The 23472-nt window shown below is 43.2% G+C and overlaps 1 protein-coding gene across 3 annotated transcripts in view; it reads left to right on the top strand.

Annotated features, from left to right (window-relative positions):
- Nucleotides 1-23472, top strand: part of Mettl9 (methyltransferase like 9) — a 46750-nt gene continuing 23278 nt past the window's right edge. For 2 of the 3 annotated variants that reach the window (XM_028867845.2, XM_028867844.2), the window contains exons 1-3: nucleotides 1886-2221; nucleotides 13915-14105; nucleotides 20108-20317. In XM_028867845.2, coding sequence (XP_028723678.1) covers nucleotides 2057-2221; nucleotides 13915-14105; nucleotides 20108-20317 — 566 coding nt within the window. In that variant the 5' untranslated portion in view covers nucleotides 1886-2056. Of the gene's footprint in view, nucleotides 61-1885; nucleotides 2222-13914; nucleotides 14106-20107; nucleotides 20318-23472 lie in introns of those variants that run through there. The other variant, XM_037210994.1, reaches the window with a different exon arrangement.

The raw sequence follows: 23472 nt of genomic DNA, 5'->3' as shown, positions 1-23472 counted from the left end.
GGCAAGGCTTCTTGTATGGATAAAACAACCAGGAGCTGGGATACCACCTTCTATGAAAAGGTTTGCTATCAAATTTGCTTTTCATTTAAATATACTGTGCTTTGCTTCTCCCTGTGCTTCCTAAATGTAAATAACACCTACATGAGCAATTTGCGATTATAGAATAGTTTGAATGTGAGGGTAGTTTATTTTTTCCAAGTGAGCTGCTCAGGCATAAAGCAAAATTTGCGAGGTTTCTCCTAGCTGCCAGTTGACCCCAAATTCTGCAGATCCTATCAGATGTATCCTTGCTTCTTGTTTTTATGATACATTTTGAGGTCTTAGAGCTGTGATTAGGCAAGCTTAATCTGTTAGAACATGATTTTCTGTATCCTTTGTCTTCAGAAATGAAGTATGCCTGCCAGTTTACTCACTCCTGTTGCTTGTATCTCCCCTTTATTTAAAACAAGATGAAGACTCTTGTTTTGGTATAGAAGAGCTTTATTGGAATTCAAAGAGGTGATGTAATACAGTCATTTGCATTCACTACTATAGTTCCTTTTGAGTATGTTGGACCAGGACTACTAGAAGATTGAGCTAAGTTTAGTAAAGTGTAGTCTTTCGGTTTTACACTCAACAGGGAGATGTCAGGGAATATACTAGAATGAGAGAATACAACGTATACTCTCATATGAATTATTGTTGTTATATTCTATGCACACTAGGTAACAAAATACTCTTATTAAGGAAAGGTGGCAAGTAGAGATTCTTTAGCACCTAACGTGTTTGTGGGTAAGAAATGATTTATTTCCCATCTGTGGGTCACTATTACATAAATGAAAATCTCTTTAGTGTAATATGAAATTAATGAAAATACGAATTGGTTTTAAACTAAAATTAATGTACAGAATCTCCAGCGCTGTGGAATGAAAAGCATATTCCAACACCTAGGAAGGTGTTAGTAGCAGGCCTAGGAAATAATGGCACTCTCTAGTTGTAGCTGAGTAGCAGCAGGAAGCTGAGACACAGGAACTCATGACCCTTCAGTTTGGAAACATTGTTAGGTTTCTTCCTGCTATAAATGATGGAAGAAACATCTGGCTAACTCTCCCAGACCTGAGCTCACTTTTAAGAGCTACGGGTACAACTTCTGTCAGCTCAAGGAAACCTGACAGTCAGGGGCTAACTTGGGACCTTTGTTGTTGAACAGGGTGTTATATTCCATCACGTTTCCTTGGGTGCTACAGGAGCATTAGCTTCCAACAAAGGCATAGCTTTCACTCAAGAGAGCTTCGCGAAAGGAAATGTGTGACGGCAGCTCCTCAGCTTGAGAATGCTGGGGCCAGGAGTGGGAGTGGGATCCTTTCCTCCTAGATTCTCTGCTTTACAGCTACTGGGTGGCTTTTGGAGTTGGGAGTCAGGCTCTCCGGCCCCAGATGGAAATTATGAGCAAGAGAGTCAAGACCGTAACAAGAAGGGCAGCGCCGGTCTTTTGGATAGACCTGAGTCTTGAGTGTCTGGACTTGGGAAAGAAATGGATGAATTAATTCCCTTCTTCCAGGAATCAATCTGAACCATAGGTCAAATTCCCGCCAGGGTGTGGTCGGGGGGGCCCACAGGCAGGAAAGCCCGGAAGTCCTGCAGGCCCCACCTCGGAGTGCCGAGACTCCCAGTCACACCTTTTCGGAAGTCTCCCCAGATCTTCCGCCATTATGCGCCCAAGCGGCCGCCACAGGGAACGTGCGGAAAGGGAGTCTTTCTCCCGCCTCCCCGGCCGGCCCGCCTCCGCTCATTGGGTAGAGAGAACGCTCCTCCTGCGTTTGTACGTGCTCCGGGTGGAAACCAGAGCTGGAGGCGTTGGCGTTCCGGACCGGGAAGGGCCGCGGGGGACTCGAGAAGGCCGCGCGCCCGCCGCTCCTCCCACCCCCCGCCTCGGCCCCGAAGGGGGCTGCACGGGCGACTTGGCGGCGATGGCTCGAGCTCGGGCGGCGACGGCGGTGGCCGGAGGCGGCGGCTCCTCCTCCTCCTCCTGGGCCTGGGCCCGGCGGTGATCCGAGCTGGCGGCCGCGGCCCCCCGATGAGACTGTTGGCGGGCTGGCTGTGCCTGAGCCTGGCGTCCGTGTGGCTGGCGCGGAGGATGTGGACGCTGCGGAGCCCGCTCTCCCGCTCCCTGTACGTGAACATGACGAGCGGCCCGGGCGGGCCAGCGGCGGCCGCGGGCGGCGGGAAGGACACGCACCAGGTACTGGGCCGCAGCCCTGCGGAGCGGGGGCGTGGCGCTCGGCCTTCCCGCGCTCGGCCGGGCCATTGTGCGGGGCGGCGCGCGCGGGCCTCGGCCCTGGCCTCTCACAAACTTTTCCCGGCCCGGGCGCTGGCCCCGCGGCGCCTTTTGTTCGGCGGCGCGGGGGCAGGGGACGGCCTCCGCTGCCCCGCTCCCCAGGCCCCAGAATGGGCGCCCCGGAACCCCGCATTGTTCCCAGGCCCCCGGCGGCGTCCGCGCCCGGCCTCCGGATCCCTGCAACTTTGGGGTGGGTCACCCACCTGGCACCGGGGCCCGAGCAGAAAACAGCCCCCACCATCACCCGGGCCAACCTTCCTCTCCCCCCCCCCCCCCGAGGCACAAAACCGAAAGCCGGTCCCTCTTTTTGTCTAGCCGAATCTCTGAACATACAAAGGGTTGTAAAGAAATTTAACCAGGCCTCGTGAACCATTCGGCTGACATTTTCCCGGAGCACTTAAAAAAATGTGTTTGACAGGTCTGGGCTCCCAGCCTAGCAACCCTCCTCCTCTTCTGCCTAAGAGACGTGTCCTTTAAACTTGGGTTTAGTTAGCTGACCAGAAAGGTTGGGATGGGGAGGATGATGCAAGCTTTAAAGGGAGAGGTTTTGAAAGTCAGAACTGTGCAGCTGTGAATTCTTGTTGTAGTTAATGGATCGTGAGCCATGGGATTCAACCGGTTGGATGGGCTTTTCATTAGCTGTTTGTACCACTTAAAGAAGTATGCATGGGTCAGCTGTTGAATTAAGAGGGAGGTATTTCATATTGGAGCGTAAGTAGTTTGAGGTTAACCTTGCAGTCACTGAAGCGAGGCCTTTGAATTTAGACAAACTTTGGGCTTCTAAAAGCCAGAGGTTAGTACATCTTGCTTTTACAGAGAGAAGTAAGGAATTATTTATTCCTCATGTCATTTTGGACCTCACGTTTTCATGTATAAAAGTAACATTAAGTTTTTATTTACCGATTATTGGGATGCTTTTTTTTTTTTAATGATGTTGGGATGGAACTGAGATCCCGGAACCTGTTCTGTTGATGGATACTCAGACCCTTTTTTCTATTTTGGAAGGAATCCTAGATTTATATTAAAAAACAAACAAACAAAAAACACCCTAGTGACTTTTAGATGACCACTCGTGGTGTTTTTAAGAGTGTATATAAACTTAGTATACAGTCTTAAATTATATAACCATATTTATCTCCATGGACTATTTTATGCTAGCTCAGTGTCATAGAAGTACTACACTTTTAGTTGTACAGGTATCAGAATGCCTCATGTCTATGTGGAACAAGGAATTGGAAATGCCGTTTTGAACAAGAAAAAAAAAAGATTATTCCCTTTGATGAAGAATTATGGCTGAGTCTCCCAGTTGTTGGTAACACTTGTGAATACTGCAGTGACATGATTTAAGTGCTCATAAAAATTGTGCTTATGGAATGGCTCAGTAGTTAAGAGAATGTGCTGTTCAGTTCCCAGTACCCATGTCAGAGAGCTCACAGCTCTTGTAACTCCAGCTCCAGGGGGATTGGCCTTGAGCGCATGTGCATACACACACACACACACACACACACACACACACACACACACACACACACTAATTAAAAAAAATCTTTAAAAAAATTGTACTTATTTTAAAAACTGAAAATTGGTTTCTGTAGAGTCCGGGAAGAGCGATAGCAGTGGACACTGTCTCTATTTCTAGCAGAGAGCATTTCCTAATTGCATACATTCATTTATTTCTGTGGTGCCGAGGAGCAAACCCAGGACCTGTACATGCTAGGCAGCCACTATACCACTGAGCCACATCCGTAGTCCTTGTTTGTTTATGTATGTAATTTGAGACAGGGCTTTGTAGCTCTGGCTGTCCTACTGCTCCTGTGTAATCCAGGCTGGCTTTGAACTCAAAGCAATCTTTCTGCCTCAGCTTCCAGAATGCTGGTATGACAGGTGTTCAGCATCATGTCTGGCTTGCCCTTAGGTTTTTGTTTTTTGTTTGTTTGTTTGCTTTTCAGGTGTGTGTGTGTGTGTGTATGTATGTGTGTGCCACCGCTGCCTGGCCTCTCAGTGTTTTGAAACAGGGTCTGTGTAGTTCAGGATGGCCTCACATTTACAATCCTCCTACCTTGGCTTCCTGAGTACTGGGATTATTGTAATTATTGTCAGACATTATTTTTGAGGTGAATACATTTGTGTTATGAAAAGAAATGTCTGTGAGTGAGGATGAAAATGACCAGTGTGTGTGCCTAGAAGCTGCCATGAACTGAGTGAGAGGCTGTCCTTTCTGCATCCCAGCGGAGCACATAGTTTCTTTCTTTTATATTCTAGAGTCCTGGTTTGCTGCATTACTTGGTTGCTTGTGAAGTAACTTTAATGGTTTCCCCCCTTCAAATTAATAGTTTTATAGAGGTTTTCTGGTGTTCATTTGGGTGTGTGGGTTCCATGGCCAGTCGCATCTGGTTCTTTTGGAGTTGCATGAAAGAGGAGTTATGGGCTAAACCATACTTAGCACAGGTTTTCTTGGTGGTGTTTTATGAAGGATTTATGATGCAGGGTTCTTTGGTTAAAAGAGAGATCTGGAGTAAAGTTTACTCATTAAAAATTGCTGCTTAGTTGTTAGCGCCTGGAGATGCAAGGCTCCACTGGGCTTAGCTTGAAAACGAAGTCCTTGTTTCAGCACGCTAGCTTCCGAACTGGACTATGCTATACTTTGGCAAGAAGCAAGGACTTCTTTTGGAGAAGGGACATGACCAGCAAGCCAAGCTGGTCTCATTGACTTGAGTAACCTGTGAAATAAGACTAGTCTCATGTTTTTAAATGGTTATCAATGGGGTTGTAAAATACTATTTCATAACATGAGAATTTCGCATATGAAATTCAAATGTCAGAGTCTTCAAATCAAGTTGTTGAAACAGAGCCACCACATTGGTTCAGCTATGGACTGTGAGTATGTTGGGGGAAAGAAGTAATCCCCACCCAATGGTATTTTCTCTGGCCTTTTAAAAATATATATCTTCAAAAGTCTGTTTTCCCCCCTCAGTTCCCGGCTTTGTTAGCCAACAGTATGGGATTCTCATTCACAGGATGGGAGGATAGACTCACTGGGGGAGAAATAGAGAGTACTAAGAACTAGATGTCACTCATCGTCAGTAAACTCAACGGAGAAAGAAGATAAAAATCTTTGGATGTAGTCTTTTTGGCGCATTCTACCTAGTGCTTAAAGTTTACAGAACTATTATGGAGCTATTGAAACTTGAAAAGCTCCTCAAGGCCCCAATAACTAGATTCTTGGTAATAACAGTCATCCACAGCCTCTCAATTGATGGATTGAAAGGTTGCTATAAAGCTTGTTGGTTCCAAACCATGGCAGTTTCTCTAGGTGAAAAACATCTATTTGTTTTTCACATATAACATTTAATGTCTGGAATTACTTAGAAGTCACTTAAAATTACAAGTTACATATAAGCCTGGTTCTTACTATTATTTTTTACCTTCTTATACAAGCTCAGAACTGCTATGCCAGCCTCTACAATAGAGTCAAGATAGAATTGGAATATATATTTCCAACGGAGGGGGCCAGATACTTGAGTGTCACAGCCAGAGGCAGATGTGCTAAAGGACAGATTGGGTTTCCTGTCCCTTTATTCCTCATTCACCTTGTGGAGGTTGGCAGAAGTCAGGCATGAGTTAACCATGCTTCGTGGTGTCAGCCAGCTAGCCGACAGACTGTGATGGATTGGTGTCTCTGCTCTGCCTTTCAGTCTGGAAGCCTTTGCAGCCGAATACTAAAGACTCCGGAGAAGGTTTCTGTCCTCTTTGCACCCTGTGCAAAAGCGCTGAACAAGTGCTTGCCTCAGTCTCATGGACACTAAGTTCACTTCCTTCCCTGAATATGCCATGGGTCATTATGTCCCTTTTGAAAGTGCCTAGAGGACCTCGTAACCTCTATCAAAGAGTCTGTTGTTTGACCCATCAGAAGTTTTGTTAAAATCTTAGGATTATAAAACAGTAATCAGGAGAGAGTATTTGAAATGAGGACTGCCAGTTATGTATTTATTATGTCAAAGCTAAAGCAACTTGGTCTGATCTGTATAGATGGCTCTCCACTATGAATGTGAGGGCACCTTTCATTGTGAACATTGCAATTGGCCCTGGAATGTAAGGTTGATGCTGCTGGATGCTCTACAGAAAACCTGCAGATAGAAACTGATGCAAGGACATAGCTTTACTTACAAGTTTTGGCCAGTACTGGGGAGAGGGAAATTCTCAGTCAGTCTTGGCCTTGCCAGGTGTTACAATTTATGGAAAAGATGCACCAAAATATGCATGTGTATATTTAATTATGGGCCTAAATGACCAGAATTGGGTCACCTCACCTTGGCTGTATGTTCACAAGTCCTGCAACCCCATCCCCGTGGGTTTCATAATTTGCTGTAATGATTCCCAGATTTAGACATAATGGATTGAATCATTAGCCATAGATGGCCAACCTCAGTCTAGCATTGTTTCTGTTCTTGGGGGATGTAGGATAGGCCCAAAAGTTCCAGCTGTCTAGTCATAACTTTTCCTCCTTCCCATATTAGGAATCATCTTATTTATGAACAAAAGACATTCTTTTTAATTTTTTTTTTTTTGTTTTGTTTTGTTTTTCGAGACAGGGTTTCTCTGTGTAGCTTTGCGCCTTTCCTGGAACTCATTTGGTAGCCCAGGCTGGCCTTGAACTCACAGAGATCCGCCTGGCTCTGCCTCCTGAGTGCTGGGATTAAAGGCGTGCGCCACCACCGCCCGGCTCTTTTTAATTTTTTAAAGACATATTTTATTTTATGTGTATGAGTGTCTTGCCTGCATGCATGTCTGGGTACCATGTGCATGCCTAGTTCCCAAGGAGACCAGAAGAGAGTATTGGATTCAGCTACAGAATGCTGTGAGCTACCTTGTGGGTTCTGGGAATCGAGCTGTGGTTCTCTGGAAGAGCAGTAAGTGCTCTTAACCACTGAGCCATCTCTCCAGTCCCCAAAAGACATTCTTACCATCATGAAGGTTTCCCATCAGTTTCAGGAGCTCTGTACTAGGAATATAGGGGAAAAGACCAAATATTTATTTTTATTATGTCACACTATTTAAGTAAATAAGCTGTGTTTTATAATTTTCAAGTTCTGTTGGTGTGCTCAATTCTGTTGTATTTTACAAGAAAAAAACTGTTCATTGTATAGCATGTGTTTGATTGGTGGAAATTCCAGAAAATAATTTTAGGGAGACTTTTAACTGTGTCTGTCAGCCTTGACAATCAGCTGTAGTTTCATAGAAGAACTACATTTTTTCACTCTACAGGTGACTCGTCAACCTAGAAATGTTCCCGTGCTTTATTTTGTGTGTGTGCGCGAGTGTGTGTGTATGGTGTATGCATTCAGGTGTGCAGGAGCATAGTTGTGGAGGCTAGAGGAGGACATTGGGTATAGTTCTCTATCTGCCTTATTCCCTCGAAACAGACGGGGTCTCTCACTGAACCTCAAGCTAATGGTTTTGACTAGGCTGCCTGGCTTTTTACGTGTGTGCTTGGGATTTCAACTCAGGTTCTTATGTTGGCACAGCAATTGCTCTTACCCACTGAGCCATCTCTCCAGTCCATGAAGAAGACAGTATGACCTCATGTGCCATTATTTTGATTTAGTAATATTGTCAGAAACACCACCATGCTATTGTCACCCACCCAATTTGGCTCTTTATTATTTGTTTAGTTATCACTGTCCTTGCAGTCTTGTGCAAGTAATGACAATATTGCTAGTTACTCTAGTTATACAAAGTTGTTTAATTATTACAACCTACTGCGTTTGGCATCGGTGGGTTGGTTGGATTTCAAAGTTTACTTGATCAATAAGGGGGGTGATAATGAAATGCCTTTTTAGAGATTGTGGTCTCAACATTGAGGAGTTGAGCGCTGTGTAGAGCTGGTGTATAGCCTTTGTACTGTGAAATTTAGTAAGTGTAGTATTTTGTTCTTGCCCAATGCACCTTTGTCTCTGTAGCCTTTGAGGAGCATGCATTCAAAGAACTTTACCTGCTGGAAAGTGCTGGTGAGTCTTTAGACAGCCACCCAGGGCTGTGAGCTCTGTAGAGCTTTCATTTAACCCTGGTCGTTTGGAGAGCAGGGGACCACCAACTGCATGCAGTAACTTCTCACTGATTGTTTCTTGTTGGCTTCTGAGCAAGGTTTGCTTATTGAGAGCTCTGCAGGGTTGGAACCCAGATCATAGTCTCGTTGCTACTTGTTCCTTTTGGTTTGTTCAGATTACGTTTTCCCTTCTGGAATTCAGGTTCCCGAGACCAATGAGTCCTTCCTGTAATCAGTAGCATCTTAGACTACAGTTAAGCCAGATAGTTAGGAAACACTGCTGGCTAAATCCAGTTCTCATATAGGTTCTCAAGAGTGGCAGTTGCTCCCTGGGGACATTCTGTGCACTAGGGTGGTGCTTCTAGCATCTGATGTGTAAAGAGAATCTGTAACAAAGGGTTACCAGGCCCAAGTGTCAGTGCCAGGATTGAGAAATGCTGGCCCATAGGAATACACTGCCCAGACTGGATTATTATTTTCTTCAAACTTGTCTAGACCAGCTTCATTGGAGAATAGCCTTGTTTATTTTCAAGCAATACTGGAGAGATTGAAGCAAGGCCTCTCTCTCTCTCTTTTTTAAGATTTTATTTATTATGCATACAGTGTTCTGCCTGCATACCAGAAGAGGGCACCAGTTCTCATTACAGAGGGTTGTGAGCCACCATGTTGTTGCTGGGAATTGAACTCAGGACCTCTGGAAGAACATCCAGTGCTCTTAACCACTGAGCCATCTCTCCAGCCCTGGAAGGGCTCTTTTTAAATGATGTTCTTGGCATACAGTCACATGAATAGGATCTAGAGCCAGCTAAGGTTTCTGGAACTCTAGACTTCCTATCTGTTCAAAAGATCGGAGGTTTAACCCACATGAAGTGACTCATGCTTGGGAGGCCTAGGTAGGACAGTTGCCTCTAGTCTGAGCTACATAGTGAGCTCCAGACCAGCCTGTACTACAGGGTAAGACCCTGTTCAAAAAACAAAACGAAAGTCATGTGGTGTAAGTGCAGCATAAAGATTTGCCAGGTGCTTGGCACCTGTGGGTGCCCAGTGTCTGTCTTCCATGTTTGCTTGTGTGTGATAATGCAGTTTTGTGGCAGGTAGGTAGATAACTCTTAGCCACTGTTTGCGAAGTTAGGGTTAAGTAAGGTCTTGTAGAAACCCTGGAGTGTGAGCAACTGACAACCCAGTGACAGAATGTCTCTGTGGTTTTCTTTGTTTCCTCTGTGAGTTTATTAAAGATGCCAGATTCTACCTATTTAGACTTCCTGTGAGTCTTAGCAGTAATTGTTTTGAGAGACATTTATCTCTGTCTGCCTAACTTTGAAGTCAGCTGTTGTCCCAGTCTTTATGAATCGTTTGGTCTGTGAGGATAGATGCTAAACATACAATTGTGTATAGTCACTATTCAGCTGGCATACATGTTGCCAAGGAGACACATGGGATGTATGAGAGGATTAGTACAGGGAACTCTAAGCTACTCCAGAAGTTCAGGGAAACCGAGGAAATGCTTAAGCTGGGCTGCACTAACTACAGGGAGCACAGCGGGCAGAAACAAATGTTGTATGGAGTGGCCATGGGAAAGGACCTTTAGAAGAGAGTACAGAACACTAACAGAGTGAGCCCAGCATCATGGTAGTACATGCTGTCAAGTGAGGCTGTAGACAAGAAAGAACAAGAATCTTGTAAGACCTTGGAAACTGTGGTGAGCACTTTGACCATTATTAGTGTTATATATTATTACATTTTACATGCTAAGAAGTTTGCTAGGGGCTGGGCAGTGGTGATACACGGCTTTAATCCCAGCACTGGGGAGGCAGAGCCAGGCGGATCTCTGTGAGTTCAAGACCAGGCAGGTCTACAGAGCAAGAACCAGGACAGGCACCAAAACTACACTGAGAAACCCTGTCTGGAAAAAAACAAAACAAAACAAAAACCCAACAACAACAATAACAAAAAAAGAAGTTTGCTAGGTCGTATGTGTTTCCAAAGTGCTTAATTTCGATAGGATCACACTGCCCACCTTTATGTAGGTGTGTTTGCTGAGAAAGTAGTGTTAAATATATGTGTTTATGTTTGTGAGTGTAAGTGGCACTCAGAATAACCTTGGATGTCATTCCTCAGGTGCTGTCCACTTTGTTCTCTTTGAGATGGTCTATCACTGGCCAGATATACAGGGCAATGCTAACTGAGCAGCATGCCTTAGGACTTTGTCTCCATCTTCCCAGCACTGGATTATAAATTTAACACCACGTGCCTGGCTTCTTCATTTATATGGCTTCTGGGCGTTGAACTCAGGTCCTCATGTTCGCAAGGCAAGCTCCTTACTAACTGAGGTATCTCCACAGTCCCCATAAAAAATTTAAAATGTATAATTTAACAGTTTCTAGTATTTTCAGAGTTGTACAACCATCACTAATACCTAATTTTGAAAATTTTTGCTACCTCCAAAAGAAACCTTATGCCCATAAATAAGCCAGTTCCTAAGGTCTCTTTGCCCAAGGCTTGGGCCACAGAATCTGTTTTTTTGTCTCTGGATTTCTGTATCATGGCAGAACTATCAGTATGTGACCTCTTGTGACTGGTTTATTTTCCTTAGTGTGTTGTCAAGGCTCATCCTCAGGAGCACGAGCCTGCACATTATTCTTTCTGTGGTTAGATACTATTCCCTTGTGTGGTGCATCCACTGCACTTTTACCCATCAGTTGATGGACAGTTGAGTTGTTTCTGCTCTATGGTAATGATGATCAGTGCTGTTTGGACTGGAGGTTTGTATCACATAACTTGCCAGGAGGGACATGGAAACCTTCACAGAGAAGAGCTTTACTCCTTTTTATTCTGCAGCATATTTCATTTACTAAGAACCTTCTGTCACTTTCTGTTGCTGTGAAGAAGGCTCCACCACCAAGGCGACTCTTAGGAAAGAAAATATTCAGTTGAGGACTTGCTTCCAGCTTCAGAGGTTTTTGGGTTCTGGGTATTGAACTCAGGTCCTCATGTTCACAAGGCAAGCATCTAATCAACTGAGGTATCTCCACAGTCCCCACAGAAAATTTAAAATGTATAATTTAACAGTTTCTAGTATTTTCCATGTAATCCATTATTATTGTGGCAGGCAGGTGCTTGAGCAGTAACTGAGAACTACATCTTGATCTGTAGGCCGAGAGAGGGACTCTGGACTTGGCATGGGCTTTTAAAACCTCAGAGCCCACCTGTAGTGACACACTTCCTCCAGCAAGGCCACATCTCCTAATCCTTCTAATCCTTTAAAATAGTACTGCTCTCTGGTGACTAAGCATTCAAGTATATGAGCCTATGGGGGCCATTCTTGTTCAAAACACCATAAATTCTTTTGTAAGAAAACTTCTGTGGCAGTAAAGGTTCAACCACATGTGTTAGTATTTATGAATGGAGAAACATGCTATTAAAATTTAAGATTTTTTTCATGGTGCTTGAAAGCAATAATAGCAGTTAATGATGCCATTTCTTGCTTACTTCCATGGTTATTCTTGTTCATTTACAAATGGATGCCAAGCAGTTCTTAGCTCCTGGTTTTCAGTTGGATGACTTCTTGCCCACATTGAGTGCTCCTGATTGCCTGTTAGCAAGGTGCTGGGTTTCAACTTGATTAGTCATTTCAGAGTAAAAAATAAAGTCAGAGTAACTCAGAGTTTAGGGTTCAGAATGTGCACAAGGTCATGAGTATAATAAAAATGGTTTATGAGCTGTACTGGGGCACAGCTTCAGGCTCAGTAAGTTTTAAGGATTAGTAAATGATTAAGCAAGAACATTTCCAGTCCAAGGAGAGAAGTGTAGGCTGTGAATTTAAGCCATTTTATAGCTTGTCACTATAGGGCAGAGACAACAAGGAGTTTTAGGTAAAGTCCAGGCAGTTTTGGTAACAGTGTTTAAATAGCAAGTTAATACTCTTGACAGAGTAGTCAAGAATGAGAAAGTTGGGAGTGTATAGAGTGTATAAAGGATGAATCAGTGACATTTACTGTGACCTTTTGAATGTTTTTACTGGCTTACATTTGGTTTCTTTTAATGTTAGTGTCAGGAAGACTGATTGTACTCAGCATTTAGTAAGTGTAGGATGACTGTAAAATTGCTCCATTAATTGTGCAGGAAGTTATGGGATACTTAGTGCTGGTAAGTGGTCAGATTTGTCAAGGTTAAGCAAGTCACTTTTGGCTAGTAGAATCCTTATTTGGAAGAATTAGTAGTTTCCTAATAAATAATGCACTAAAAGTAGCCGTCTCTGCAGTCTTCCCACTGGGATAAGGACTTGTGGGTATCTGTATTAGAAGACTCACTGTTGCTGCTTTCACAGGTGTCTCCTGTGTGCTTTGTGCTGTACTGACTTGCCTCCAGTGTTTTTATTTAATCCTCATAGTACCTACCAAGGTGGACACTGGTGGCATCACACTTGTCTCCTAAGGAAAGAGTGAGTCACTTGTCTGAGCTCACAAAGGAGTTACAGAGCTAGGACTGCTTGTGGGTCTGACACTGAAGGCCGGGCAACCTACTTTATCACCTTTCTGCTGCACCAACTCTAGGGAGATGGGAAATGTTTGTTTTGGAAGGCTAGCTAAATAAGCAAAAATATTTTTCTTTTATGCATATGGGTGTTTTGCCTGCACGTATATACGTGCACCACATGCATGCTGTGCCTGAGGAGGCCAGAAGAAGGCATTTGAGTCCCTAAAACTAGAGTTGCAGATGGTTGTGAGTTGCCATGTGGGTGTTGGAAAACTGAATCTGGGTCCTTTGCAAGGTCAGCCAGTGCTTTTAACCACTGAGCTTTGTATCTAGCCCTTGAAGGTTAACTTTATCTGTGGTTGTAGAATCTTGTTTTCAAAATGATTTTCTGGCTGGACCCTGTTCCTAGAGATCTTTTCTTAGTGTGCATCACTTGGTCTCCTTGTCTGCAGAGTGAGCTCAAGGAACTTCTTCAGCTTTCTTGAGCTCTTAAGGGTTGCTGGCAGACACACTGCTAAAGCACACCCCAAGATATCCAAAGGTCTCTTTTCCTAATTCTCTGAAAAAGACAGGCAACCTGATCCGTTTTCCAGAGTACTGATTTTTGCTTACTTTGCTGCTAATTTGGTTGGCAGATTTGAGGTACATCTCTGGATTATATGATGTTTCACTTAAACACAATGATGCTAGCCTTTATCCTTGTGATGCTGAGTCAGTCCCAGCCAAGAAGGGTCTTCTGACTTAAGTGTGTTGTGACTGAAGCCCTGGGTCAGGGTTTCTAAGACCTGGGCTGATGATCTGGTTCTGCCGCCTCCTGTGCTCCATGACCTGAAAACTCCTCTCCCCTTCCTCTCCACCTCGCGGGCTGGGTGATGAGAATGGAGTGAGAGGTCAGACCTGAAGGATTCTGTACTTTGTGGGGCGTGTGGGCAGAGAAGATGATTGATGATTGCCCTCAGAGCTGTGAGATTATATTTGAAGATCTTAGATTAGATTTTAGGCTTCTGATTTTTGTTGTTAGATTTCTTAGGTGTTACATCAACTATGTTTAATCTTCCTTTTTTTCTTCCCCTAGTGGTATGTGTGCAACAGAGAGAAGTTATGTGAATCACTTCAGTCTGTCTTTGTTCAGAGTTATCTTGATCAAGGAACACAGATCTTCTTAAACAACAGCATTGAGAAATCTGGCTGGCTATTTATCCAACTCTATCATTCTTTTGTATCATCTGTTTTTAGCCTGTTTATGTCTAGAACATCTATCAACGGGTAAGTGAATATTAGAATCCCCACCCCTGTTATTCTTTGGCTTAAAAAAGGAAAGGGGGAAGTTACCTTGTTCTAGATACTACCTTAGCCACAACATTCCTGCGTGTTAAAATCCTTGACAGAAGGCTCGCTAATGGGGCCTTGTGTATCTAGATTTTTAAAATTCATTATAACTGTGCAACTAGCTTTATTAGCTTGTATTTCTGTGGTGGGAGACTTCATTCAATGTATTTCCTGCTCTCATGTACATAGGAACCACCAGGAGATGGTGTTAAAAGGTAGGTTATCAGTTGGTTGGTCCCAAGAGTCTGTGTTTTGAGACAAGTGTTTCTCTGTGTAACAGCCCTAGTTGTCCTGGAACTCGATTTGTAGACCAGACTGGCATCCAACTCATAGAGATTCGCCTGCCTCTGACCCCACCCCACCCCCCCACCCCCAAGTGCTGGGATTAAAGGCCATGTGTCACCACACCTGGCTGAGGATCTGCATTTTTAACAAACTTCTGGTGTCAGGCTGCTAACTGTGGGATTTGGAGTAGCAAAGACTTTGAGACCAAGCCCTCAAGTGGAGGAGGCTCTTAGGCTGAAGAGGAAGGTCTCTGCCTTAAGCCCACATTCCACAGGCAAGTCTTTGGAAGGGATCTGATTATTCAACCCAACAGTAGGCAGCAGTGTGTTTGAAGGATCTGGCATTTATCCTTAAGTAAAGTCTAGGCTCACCAGGAAGTTTGGTTCCTTCATATATAGCTACAGAAAAGACTTCATAAATATCATTTATCACTTCTTAGTTAAATTTTAAACATACCCAAGGCCCAACAATGGAGAAAGGCAAATTCTGGAAGTCAGTCATGGTGCCTAACAGGCCTCACTGTGCCCGTTTTTTTCTTTTCCCATGAGGTTTGGATCAAGTTTCTGCTGAACGTCTGGATCCTCAGTCTGTCCTTAGGTTCTCAGATGTGTTTTCAGGCACCACAAGCCACCTTCCAGGCTCTGACTTTTTTTTCTCTCTTGTTGAGGTGAGCTTGGTGTCTGTTTGCTGAAGCAAACACTTGTGATTTTGTACTGGGAGTGGAGTTTATCCAACCTGGTCTGATGTTCCTAAAATTGGTTAAACCGATTTTTCTGCTCTATGCCATTCATTCTTCCTTTGGAAATCATGTGTGTCACCATTGCAGAGATTTTATTTTTAAATTTTTTATATTTCAAGACAGGGTTTCTCTGTAGCTCTGGCTGTCCTGGAACTCACTCTGTAGACCAGGCTGGCCTCGAATTTAGAGATCTGCCTGCCTCTGCCTCCCAAGTGCTGGGATTAAAGGTGTGTGCCACTGCACAGAGATTCTTTATGGGGGTTCTCTATATCTTTGAAAGTGATAAAAGATGGGAGTCTTTTCTTTAAAAAGTGCTTACAGGGGGCTGGAGAGATGGTTCAGAGGTTAAGAGCATTGGCTGCTCTTCCAGAGGTCCTGAGTTCAATTCCCAGTAGCCACATGTGGCTCACAACCATCTGTAATGATATCTGGTGCCCTCTTCTGGTGTGCAGGCAAAATATGCAGACAGAACACTGTATACATAATAAATAAATAAATAGATTTAAAAAAAAAGTGCTTACAGGGGCTGGAGAGATGGCTCAGTATTTAAGAGCTCTTCCAGAGGATCTGGGTTCAATTCCAAGCACCTACAGGGCAGCTATCTGTCTATAGCTCCAGTTCCAGAGGATCTGATACCCTCACACAGACATACACGCAGGTAAAACACCAACACACATAAAATAAATAAATAAACAAACAAGTAAATAAATAAATAAACAATTTTTGAAAAAGTGCTTGCATCAGCTCTTTATTTCTGGAAGTTTCAAACTAAATTACTTCCTTTTCCCTCTACCTGTGGGAACTTGTGGGGCGTTTACCCACCACCCCCACAGCTTCCCAGAGTTTTCTTGAGTGCGATCAGCAGGAAATATTAGATAGAAGGATTTATAGCGGAGAATCTTACGGAGATAAACAGATAGAAAATAAAGGATAGCCTCGAGAGGGCCTGGAACCTATTCCAACGGGCCCGGACTGTCTCTGGCCCAGGGTTTTTATAGAGACGCCAAGGGGTGGAGCAAAAGACCTCCTCCCCCAGCACAGCCAAGTGCAGACTATCTCAGACACCTGCACTCAGGCCCGTGGTCCTGATCATCCTCTATTTGGACCTGCTGGGTAAAGCCATGAGGAACCCGAGAACGGGCTCCCACAGGAACTCACTTGAAATTCCTTACTGTAGAATTTGGTAGTTTGATCAAAAAGGCAATATAATTAGTAAATACTATTGCCTTCCTTTATCTGTAACTCTTCTGCCTCTACCCTTTTCTTTTTATGAAGCCTTTATAGGTTGCCCAGATTGGCCTCAAACTCCTGTGCTCCTGAGCTCAGTGATATGTCCCTTTTGCATATTGTACTGTCTGCCTTGCTCATCTGCAGTTATTATTATATTTTTTATTGCGGGTATATTGTGTGTATGCATGTGAATGTGCATGTGCCAGGGCATACCAACTTGAAGGTAGTGGACAAATTGTGGGAATTGATTCTCTCCCACCGTGTGTGGGTTGAGTTTTCCTGTCCTGGCAGTGCTCCCAAATAACCACACAGGAACTTAATATTAATTGTAAATGTTTGGCTGATAGCTCAGGCTTATTACTAACTAACTTTTACAACTTAAATTAACCCATTTCTATTAATCTATGTATTGTTACATGGCTCGTGGCCTTACCTGTTCTCCAGCATGTCTTGCCTCCTCTGAGTTTCCTGGTGACCCCACTGACTCTACCCTTCCTCATCCTATCATACTCAGTTTGGCTTTCTCTCCTAACTTTATCCTGTTCAGCCATTGGCCAGTCAGGTTGTTTATTAAACCAATCATAGTGACATATATTCACACAGTGTACAGAAGGATTCTTCTATAGCACGTGTGGGCCTGGGGGTTAAACTTAGGTAGTCAGGTTTGACACCTTTACCTACTGATCCATCTTACTGTGCTCCCCTCCCTGCCTTCCCCATTAAACTTAGTGCCTCTGCCTTTCTTCCCTTTTGCCCTGTCTCCTCTTCTCCACTCAGAACTCAAGTTTGAACCCACTGGTGTTTTTCACCATGTAGTGGTACTCTCTACAATAGAAATAACTACATAGTTAGGGTGAAACCTTCTTGAACCAAGATTTATCAAACTTCTTCATGGTAGAAAGAAGGCCAAGTAAAGAGAGAGTTGTTTTCTGTTGTTTGGTTTTGTTTTTGAATAGAGTTCTGCTAAGTGTCTCTGCCTGGTCTTGAACTTGTCGTGGCAACCTTCTTGCCTCTAACTCCTGATTGCTGGGATAACAGATATGTGCCACTACACCCAGTATAAAAGAATATCTTTTCTTTTTTTAAAAATTGGTGGTACTGGGGATTTTACTGCCTCATACAATTGAGACAAGGATTCTTTATTTACCACTAAGCTATATCCCTTGAGAGATTGATAGCTCTTCTCAGTCTTTCTTTCTTTCTTTCTTTCTTTCTTTCTTTCTTTCTTTCTTTCTTTCTTTCTTTCTTTCTTTCTTTCTTTCTTTCTTTCTTTCTTTCTTTCCTTCCTTCCTTCCTTCCTTCCTTCCTTCCTTCCTTCCTTCCTTCCTTCCTTCCTTCCTTCCTTCCTTCCTTCTTTCTTCACTCACTCACTCACTCACTCACTCACTCACTCACTCACTCATTAATTAATAGTTAATTTTGAATTTTCAAGACAGGGTTTCTTTGTATAGCTCTAGCTGTCCTGGAACTTACTCTGTAGACCAGGCTGGCCTTGAACTCACAGAGATCTGCCTGCCTTTGCCTCCTAAGTGCTGGGATCAAAGGTGTATATCCGCACCACTGCCCAGCTTCTTTTCAGTTTATAAGGAAGAGACACACCTCCTCTGTAGACTTGGGTCTAGAGAGACTTGGCTAGAGAACCTAGGATGATTATGAAGGACTAGAAATAGAAACAGTGGCCAGCATTCTTTCTCCACAGTGTTTCCCAGAAGACTTGACATCATACTAGGCCAGTGTCTCCATATGTACTTGGATGATTCTGTTGTGCTGGCTAAACATTGTAGGAAGTTTAGCTTTTCAGGGCAGCATTGGATGACTTTTTTTGTTTGTTTGTTTTTCGAGACAGGGTTTTTCTGTGTAGCTTTGGCACCTTTCCTGGAACTCACTCTGTAGCCCAGGCTGGCCTCGAACTCACTGAGATCCACCTGCCTCTGCTTCTGCCTCCCGAGTGCTGGGATTAAAGGCGTGCACCACCACCTCCTGGCTGGTTGATTCTTTTTGACACTGTCTTTTTTTCTGGAGCCCCCATTGCTCATGTTCTTTGCAGATAGGATAGTATTTCCCTCATTTCTTTTTGGTGTCTTTAAATGTAGACTTTAGTGTGTTAATTTTGTGAGCTCTGACCTCAGATGACCCCTAGCCCTATAATTTTATAATATCATGCCAGGCTTCTTCACATCCCAGGGAGATGGCTTGGGAAACATGTTTTATAGCTGGGAAGATTTTAGGCAAAGTATTTTGTGACTTATTTTGGTTCTGTGGCAAGAAGTGTCAGCATCAGGCTTCCTAGAGCCCTTCTGCTTGACTGGATCCTGTGTGGATTTTGTACAGCCATTTCAGCAAGTTCAGTCCCTTTCTCACAAGTGCTTGTTTTTCTTCTAGCAGTGGAAACAGTGGGGATTAGTTATGTCTCTTATGAGAACGGCTTTCTTTGTAAAAAGTTCTCCCAACATGCTTAGCGGTCCCTGGGGTCTTCTTGGCTCCTACTCCTCAGTCTTTCTGCGTTTGTGTGAGGCACAAGATTTACTGTAAATATATTATTAAATTTTGTTAAACTCTCTTATGGTCTTCATGGCAAAAGAAGAGAAGGAACTTATCGCATCAACTCCATGCTTTTTACTACTGGTTTTGATGCTGGTCTTACTACAAGCACCGTGTTGCCTGCATTTTCACAGTCATTGAACAGTCAGCCTATTCTACATTCTGAGTATTTCCAGAAAGGGACAGAATGGTGCAGCTTTCTCTGCTTCTGGTAGCAGTGGTTTTCCAGGATCTGAGGAGGAGCTGCATCAAGTTGCTTCAGGTTGGAGAGAACATCTTCAGAGTGGGCAGCTGGTAGCTGCAGTTCTTGGCCTGCTGCAGTGAGAATAGCTCCTTAGATTTTGTGCTGTCTGAGTTTCACCTCACTTGAAGAAAAGGTTGTTTTGTTTATAGGAAGTTGGAGAATTCCTGCCCCAGACAAACCAGGGTTTAGGAGCAAGAAGGGAGCACACCTTTGAGGCTTGCTTGAGCTGCACCTGCTTTTCTGAGGGCCCCTTCGGTCTCCATTTCACCTCTGTCAGTCTCTTTTTATTTTATCTTTCCAGTCAGTACTATCAGTCTGAAGGTTTTTGTAGGACCTTTAATAAATTATAGGTCTCAGCTAACTGTAAAACAACCTATCTGAATATGGACCCACTTCCTTAATGCCAGTTGGCTGATCTTGCAAGGGTTGTTCTTTTCACCTTTTAAAATGTTTTAAATTTATTTTCAGTGTATCTTAAAACTCTTTTATACAAAGCTGTTTCTTTTCCTATCATCCATTGTTGAGTCTGTCTTCCTAAAAGGCGTGTTTGACTCCTCTGCCTAGTACTCCGGTCTGACTCTGCTAGCCTGGCATCTCTGCCATTCCCTCCACCTTTTCTTCTATTTTGACTTCGGTTCTCACTTGCATTGTTTAATTTCTTCTTTGCTTCTCCTTCCCTTCCCTCTTACCATCCCCATGCATTTTGGAGTATCATTTGCAATTACAAAAGAATCATGATATCTTTACATGATATATTAGTGAATTTGCCTTTTAGCCATAAAAGATAAGCTGTATTTTAAACATATACTTCATAAAGTCAGAATTTTTGGTGCTGCTTGCTCTGTGTGTAGGTAGAAATATTAATATGTGTATACTTTAACTCTTATCCTTTGTCCCCAGGTTGCTAGGAAGAGGCTCCATGTTTGTGTTTTCACCAGATCAATTTCAGAGGCTGCTTAAAATTAATCCGGACTGGAAAACTCATAGACTTCTTGACTTAGGTGCTGGAGATGGAGAAGTCACAAAAATCATGAGCCCTCATTTTGAAGAAATTTATGCCACTGAGCTTTCTGAAACGATGATCTGGCAGCTGCAGAAGAAGAAATACAGGTACCAGTTGTAGAGGTGTGCTGGGGGTACTGGGTCTCTCTTGGTTTTAGATGGATTTCTTTAAAGTATGTGTATGTATGTTTACAGTTCTGTGTGTGTGTGGCACTGGGGATTGAATGTGGGGTCTTGTGCTTGCTAGGCCAGCACTCTACCTTTGCACATATCCCAGTGATAAGAATCAGGAACAGTTTTCCATGGTTAAGAATTAAACACAAATCAGTGAGAAACCAGAGAAAAGGAATTTTCCATGGCAGCCTTTTTCTGAAGCAGAGGACTTGGCATCACAAGGAAAATAACATGAGTGAGAGCTTGGAACAGGTGGTCAGATGTGAGGGCCTGTCCTCTAGGTAGGATCTGGCATGTCCAGATGTTATGTATGCTTTAAAAAAAAATTGGTAAAATATATATACTATAGGATATACCATTTTAATCATTTTTAAGTTTATAATTAGGTCAGTGGTAGTGGTTCATTTGTATCATCCATCCTCACAACTTTTCCAGCTCCCCTAATGACACTTTCAAATAGTCATTTCTGATTCTTCCTTCTTTCCAGCCCATAATCACCTTTCTCCTTTGTATGAATTTGACTACTCTGTGTGCCTTATTTTAGGAATCAGAGGAAGACTCATGAAAGCCCTTTGACTGGCTTGTTTCATTTAGCATACTGTTTTGGTGGTTCATCTATGTTGTAGCTTGTACTTCAGTTTTCTTAGGGCTGAATAACACTATTGTACAGTTACTCCACACTGTCTATTTTACAGACGTTTGGGTTGCTTCTAACATTTGTCTTGTTACTTTTTGTTGCTGTGCTAAGATACAGTGACCAAGGCAACTTACACAAGAAAGAGTTTATTGGGCTAACAGGTTCGTAGGGTGAGTCTGGCCATTATGGTGGGCATGACAACACTGGAGCAGTAGCTGAGAGCTTACCTGTTGAGACAACAGCTATGGCGCAGAGAGAGATAACTGGGACTAGCGTGAGCTTTTGAGAAACCTCAAATTCCACCCTCAGTGACACCACCCTAAACAAGACCATACCTAGCTCTTCCTGAACAGTTTACCAGCTGGGGACCAAGTATCCAAATCTATGAGCCTATTGAGGCCGTTCTCATTCAAGCCTCCAGCCATTGTGAGTAATGCATGAGTGAGTAATATAAATGCCTGTTTAAGCCCCTGCTCTCATTTTTAGGTATATGCCTAAAAGTGGACTTGCTAGATCATATGTTAAGTCTATGTTTTTTTAATTTTTTTTAAAAAATGTATTTTATGTATATAAAGTTTTGACTACATGTATGTCTGTGTACCATGTGCATGCCTGGTACCCACAGAGGCCAGAAGAGGGTGTTGGGATTCCCTAGAACTGGAGTTACAGAGGATTGTGAGCCATCCTGTGGGTACTTGGAATCAAACCTAGGTACTCCACAAAAGCACCAAGTGCTCCAGACTGCTAATGATGCTGGAGCCATCTCTCCAGCCCCCTAAGTCTATGTGTAAAGTTTTGAGCATTCATTGTACCTTCTCCATAGCACCTACACCAGTTACATCCCCACTAACCAATTTCTTTACATCCCTGACAGTAGTTGGACCTCAACCCCTACCCAAACAGCTGTCAGTAATGATGGCTGTAAAGTGTCAAGTGCAGTTTGCAGACTGCCTGGTGCTTGAGAGACTTAGGAAGCGTATTTATTAGGTATGGAGTCTGTGGGTTCAGAGACTTCTCTGTATTGGCTGCTTACACAGTGTAGTGGTGGCACCTGCCTCTGGGATATTTGGAAGCCTTGGACAGAAATTACGTCCTCACTCACTTTCCTGTCACGATTTTACTTAGACTAACCCTAGTTATAGCATCTTTGCAGCTTTGGTGGAGCAGGACCAGATTGAACATTTGGAAAACATGGAAAATTTTAGACTAGAAAAGGGGCAAACCAAGGGTGGTGGTGGAAGGAAAAATTGTACAGATTTCATGAGACTTTAAATGGAAGGAAGAGGCAAGTGTAGTTTGTGCTGTGGTCAGGCACAGCTGGGTCCTAGAAGTTGAGTCATGGATAGGAACTCAACCCTTCTCACAGCAGTGTTAAATAACTGGATGTTGTATTTGAAGGATCTCCCATAGACGTGAGTTTGAATGACTATGTAGCCTTCCTTGGTTTCATCCTCAAGTTTGTGCCCTGGTGGACCTACTTGGTAATAATTAAAATGCATTACCCCTCTTATTAGAAGTTCATATCAAAACTTGGAGTACTTTGGCTTTTATTATAGTGATAGCTTAAGTCATGTTGGATTTCTAATCTGTCCCCATATCTCCTACTTAATTAAAACAAAACAGGGCTAGTGAGTTGGCTCAGTGAGTGGTGAGCTTGCTACCAAATATTAAGCCTGAATTTGATCCCTGATGTCCACATGGTGTGGGAGAGAGAACCGATTCTACAAGTTGTCTTCTGATTCCCACACATGTGCAGTGGTACAAACATAGACATAAATGTAATAAAAACAAACAAAACAATGCTTCGTCTTGGAGAGAGATTAGTAGCTTAAATTTACTTTTCTTAATGAAAAGATACTGGAGAATGGAATGTACAGATGGTCATTCATGCTTAGCTGGGTAGACTGGCAGGGCTTTTTCAAGGAGTAATTGCCAGGTTTTCCCTCACCTTACATGGATTACAGGGCTGGGATTCTTCACCCGAGTAACATGCTAGGAGGGGCTCTAATTTGTAATTTCTGTGCTACATTGTGAACTTGGACAATACACTTCTTTCATTTTGTCATAAAAGGAAACTCCAACAACTCATTAGGATTCCTGGGCAGTCTGAGTACAGCTACTAATGTATCTTAAAGAACGGAACTGAGTTTACAAATAGAACTTTAGAAAATGAAGTAAGGATGAGATTGATCTGCTGTCAGCACAAGTTCAACCGCCCCAACATAAAACTTAAGTTTTGGTTCAGAGAGTGTATTTCTATTTTCTAAAATTCCTAACCTAGAAACTGCTGTCCTGCAGCTGATTTTGAGGTGGATTGAATAAGACCTTTTCTTTCCTTTCCTTTTTCCTTTCCTTTTCTTCCTTCCTTTCTTTCTTTTTGGTTTTTTGAGACAGGGTTTCTCTGTGTAGCTTTAGCACCTTTTCTGGAACTCACTCTGTAGCCCAGACTGGC

Source organism: Peromyscus leucopus, chromosome 1, assembly GCF_004664715.2.
Source record: "Peromyscus leucopus breed LL Stock chromosome 1, UCI_PerLeu_2.1, whole genome shotgun sequence".
NCBI lineage: Eukaryota > Metazoa > Chordata > Mammalia > Rodentia > Cricetidae > Peromyscus > Peromyscus leucopus.
The sequence above is the reverse complement of the archived record's forward strand: the minus strand, read 5'-3'. Positions and strand labels throughout refer to the sequence as shown.